Below are 4,377 nucleotides of genomic sequence, written 5' to 3' on the forward strand. Positions count from 1 at the left end.
ATAGAATTGGTCAAATTAGATTTTACATTTCAAAAAGGCCTATCTATATGTGATTCAAGCGTTGACATATGCCATTAGTCCTACAATACTTGTATATGATTAGGTTGCACTACGTTCAGGCATGCTCAACTCGATGATGCCTTGCTTCAATCATTTGCCAATCCTTTACATTTTTTAAATATTTTGCTCACCACACATTACACAGAAATTGCAATTCTCCTCATTGGATAATTTACCAACATTTAGTGAACGATTAAAATTCAATGTGTCTTATCGTTTGCACTGCATGTATTCGCAACACTTTGAATGCATCTATGTTCATGAATGTACTTTATTTGTTTGTATTTCAGTCAGCCTATGTATTTGTCAGCCAGAATAATCTGCTCCTCTAATAATAAGCATGTTACTGATATAATTTCGTTCATTATTATTTGAATGACAGGGATTCCAGTAACTTTAAACAATAACTTCAGTGTCCACAACCTATTTCACCCTCCCACATGAATGAGATAAAACTAAACGCCAAGTAGTGTGAATGTTTTGTGTAGTATCAGAAAGTCATGGAGGCCTTCATGATGTGTGCTATCAACTTAAAAAGATCCGACAACGCCTGTTCCAGTTCCGGAGTCCACTCGTCGTCCATAACAGGCTGAATCGCCAGGATAAACTGCGGTCCGATCAACTGAAATACCAACACAGGAGAACAATGTCGCAATATATCCTTAATTCTTATTTGGGATTTATAAGATAGTTCATATGTATCTAGTAACGTATTCGAGTAATCTTTAGGAACAGATAACTTAGTTTATCCAAAATGTCGAATGCTGTTTTAAACAACTATCCATCATTCCGACATTTTTCATTCAAAAAATAAAAAAAACATGATTTTGGAATGAGTTAATGTTTCGTGTGGTCTAAACCGGAAAATGGTGTCACTTACGTTTTGCAATTCCTACGAATAATTGATTTCCTTCAGAAGCTCCACTAAATATCGATAATTTACATGGTAATCTCTTAAATGAATGTATAAGTGCGAGTTATAAAAGTCTGAATCTTATCATGAATCATGATGGTGGGCGATGCATGTGTAAAATATATTAGCATTTTTCTTGGAGTTATCCTAATCATGAACGACATAAAAGCGACTTACATCCATATAGTCGACCTTGGCCGTGTCCATAACGTGTCTTGAGCCGAGTTCCTGGAGGATTTTAAAGACGTTATCTGACTCGTATATACAGCTAAGGCACTTGTCCACAGTACCCATCACCCGCATGGCGTGGGAGCGGAGCTGGTTACTCTCGTTGAGGTCCTCTGGGCTCATGCCTCTGAATGGCGCAAAAACGTTCTCTACGTCTGGATGACTGGCAAACAGCCTGTTAAATAAAACAAGATTGTCATTTTAGGAAGCCCTGCCCAATGAATGTATCATATCGAAAAACGGCCACGTAAGTTATTAGAATGCGTATTGTGATATTGTACATACATATCCACCTTTTAAATTTAGTTTTGTTGTTTTAATTAAGTTCATTAAAGAACATAATAGGCAGTTCTATCAATCCATTTTATTTATTTTATCTTAAGAGATCGTCACTGTTCGTGTTTCTGACATATTCGTCTGAAGGCTGTCTAGGTTTAGAATAAACAACGACATTTAGCATAAAGAACTCATTTCTATTGCTGCGTTCCTGAATTGTATACGAAATGTCATGTGAACAAGGGAAATTATAATTATACATATTTTGCCAAGAATTAGAACCGAGAACACCTACAGTTTTTGAAATAAACACATCATATGCAAAACCAATTAACTTGCTGAGCCAAAAGTACACACCTCGCCACAGTTTTAAAGAAAACACATCTCAAGTTCCTAGTCGTAAAATTAAAGACTAAAGTGTTACTACCAATGAAAACTACAGGCACAAGCTCATTAGCAAAATCTGGGCTGCATCCTGTCGACTTAATCGTTTGGAACCCAAACATAGAAGCACACAGCACGCTTCACAGTTCCAACCGAGAGACACACAACGCAACAATACTACACATATAACATGTACATTAAAATATCTTTACATATTTTTGTTACCGCATTGGAACGTACAAAGACTTGATATTATGTATTTCATAATTGTAGAACCGTTTTAACACAACGCCACTGCTACCGTCCACTAGAAAGCCATGAGCTGTGTAACTGGCAACTTACATCAGAGCACTAGAATACCCTCAAAATGTCTTTGAAAGTTTCTGGTGTTTTTCTATCCCATATATCACAATGATCGAGTGTTCAATAATCGGCAGAATATTTCTCTCATCAGATTTCTGTGATTTTTCTATCTAAATCTCTGGATGTACATTCCTGTAATTCAGGAAATTACTGTGGACACAATATCTATTTCAATCAGATCTTGTCCTTGTATTAGATATCACAATAGGATACTTGCTAATTTAACTCCAATCGATTACCCAGAAAGTAATAGCACTCGGCTGGAACAACATGTATTTGTTAAGTAAATAGTCTATCGACGTGTTAGTAAACGATGAAAACGTGGTTTGTTTTAAGTCTATATAATAACAGGTCTTAATAATAAGTCTTTGAAGATCGAAGGATAATAAAATGTTCTGCTTTACAAAACCAGAACAAAAGACCCACACTAAATGACTTTTTACACTGGCTCTTAATATATAGAAAACCAAAGAATACTAATAACAATATTGCAAATATGTCACAGTGAATATGTATCATGCTATGAAACTCAGAAAGTATATGTTAAAGCTCAACAATAACAACATTAACATTATCTTGTACAAAAATAAATTCATTGTTTCAAATATGTGTTGAGAATATTGTTGCTCGCGATGTACAGATTGATGTTATTAAATATTCACGTAATGCAGGCTAGTATTTGAATACACGTTTTCAATTGTTAGCATTGGCAAAACACTAAATGAGATATACCGTGAGAGTTAACGCTCAGATATCAGTATTGCTTGTTCTTCATTAACGTGATTTGTTTCGAACGGTTAGTACAAATAAAATGTTATACTCGTGCATACTAGAACCGATCGAGCTCGTTGTGTTACAGCATAAGTGTTTCCCACTGGCATACAAATAATCGCTTTCCTTCCTATAATTGACTTAGATTAATAAGCATTTTACTGACATATCCGATTGTATCAGTAAATCAGTGTTCGATGAAACACATTTTCAAAACTTGGTACTAAATTAAATAGTTTGCTAAAGGGTCAGTACTTTGATATATCTTACATCACCCCATTAGAGGTAAAAATGTATATTGATAAGCTTAATACGGCGAAAGCTACAGGATTCGATGGAATAGGGCCAAATATCCTAAAACAATGTGGTGATTGTATTGTTATACCACTAACGTCCATTTTAAATAATAGCATACGGCTAGGAATATTCCCAGACTCATTTAAAGAGGCTAAGGTTTTGCCTATATATAAATCTTCTGGTCGCAATGATCCAAATAATTATAGACCAATTTCTATCCTTCCAACACTGTCAAAGGTTTTTGAACGGCACATGGCAGATCAAATCAAAACATTTTTTTAAAATACGAATATCATACATGAATTTCAATCTGGGTTTCGAGAAAATCATTCTTGTCACACAGCGTTGATAAGAATAATTGATGATTGGATTGATGGATTTGACAATGGAAACTATGTAGGTGCTCTCTTCCTTGATTTACGAAAGGCTTTTGATCTAGTAGATCACCAAATACTTTTACATAAATTGAAATTATACAATTTCAGTGATAATACCGTTCAACTGATAACTTCGTATTTGAAAGATAGACACCAAATTGTAAAGTTTGGGGGTTCCCAATCTTCACGAAGATGAATAAGGTCTGGAGTTCCTCAAGGATCCATTCTTGGACCTATTTTTTTCTTATATATATTAATGACAGAAAATTCCTTGATTGACTTATATGCTGATGATACTACACTATATGCAAAATGTTCAAATACGCAGGATATTGAACGTACGTTGCAAATAAATTTGGATATAATATCGGAGTGGTGCAAAATAAACAACATGGCAATACATCCATTGAAAACGAATTGCATGTTGCTGGGTTCAAATGCAAAGTTAAGAAATACATGTGCACTCAAATTATTCGTAGACAATGTACTTATTGAAAATGTAACTTCGAAGAAATTGCTTGGAATTGTTATTGATTCATCATTGTCATGGAACCTGCAAGTTGACTTTGTCTGCAAGAAAGTAACTGCAAAGATAGCTCTTTTAAAAAGACTTAATTACTTTTTAACGGATCAAATGAGACATTTGTTTTATAAATCGTATATACTTCCTATGTTTGACTATTGTTGTAGTGTTTGGGGGAAAAGCAA

General features: G+C 34.5%; 1 protein-coding gene across 1 annotated transcript; it reads right to left on the reverse strand.

The window, feature by feature from the left end:
- Positions 1-550: 550 nt before the first annotated feature.
- Positions 551-1,387, reverse strand: LOC128207766 (extracellular globin-E1-like; the record flags this gene model as incomplete). The annotated part of the gene is made up of 2 exons (XM_052910892.1): positions 551-682; positions 1,151-1,387. Coding segments are annotated over 2 exons (369 nt in total), but the record flags the coding sequence as incomplete, so codon positions are not given.
- Between the last annotated feature and the right edge of the window lie 2,990 nt (positions 1,388-4,377).

This window comes from Mya arenaria, chromosome 11 (assembly GCF_026914265.1).
Source record: "Mya arenaria isolate MELC-2E11 chromosome 11, ASM2691426v1".
In the NCBI taxonomy this organism is placed as follows: Eukaryota; Metazoa; Mollusca; class Bivalvia; order Myida; family Myidae; genus Mya; species Mya arenaria.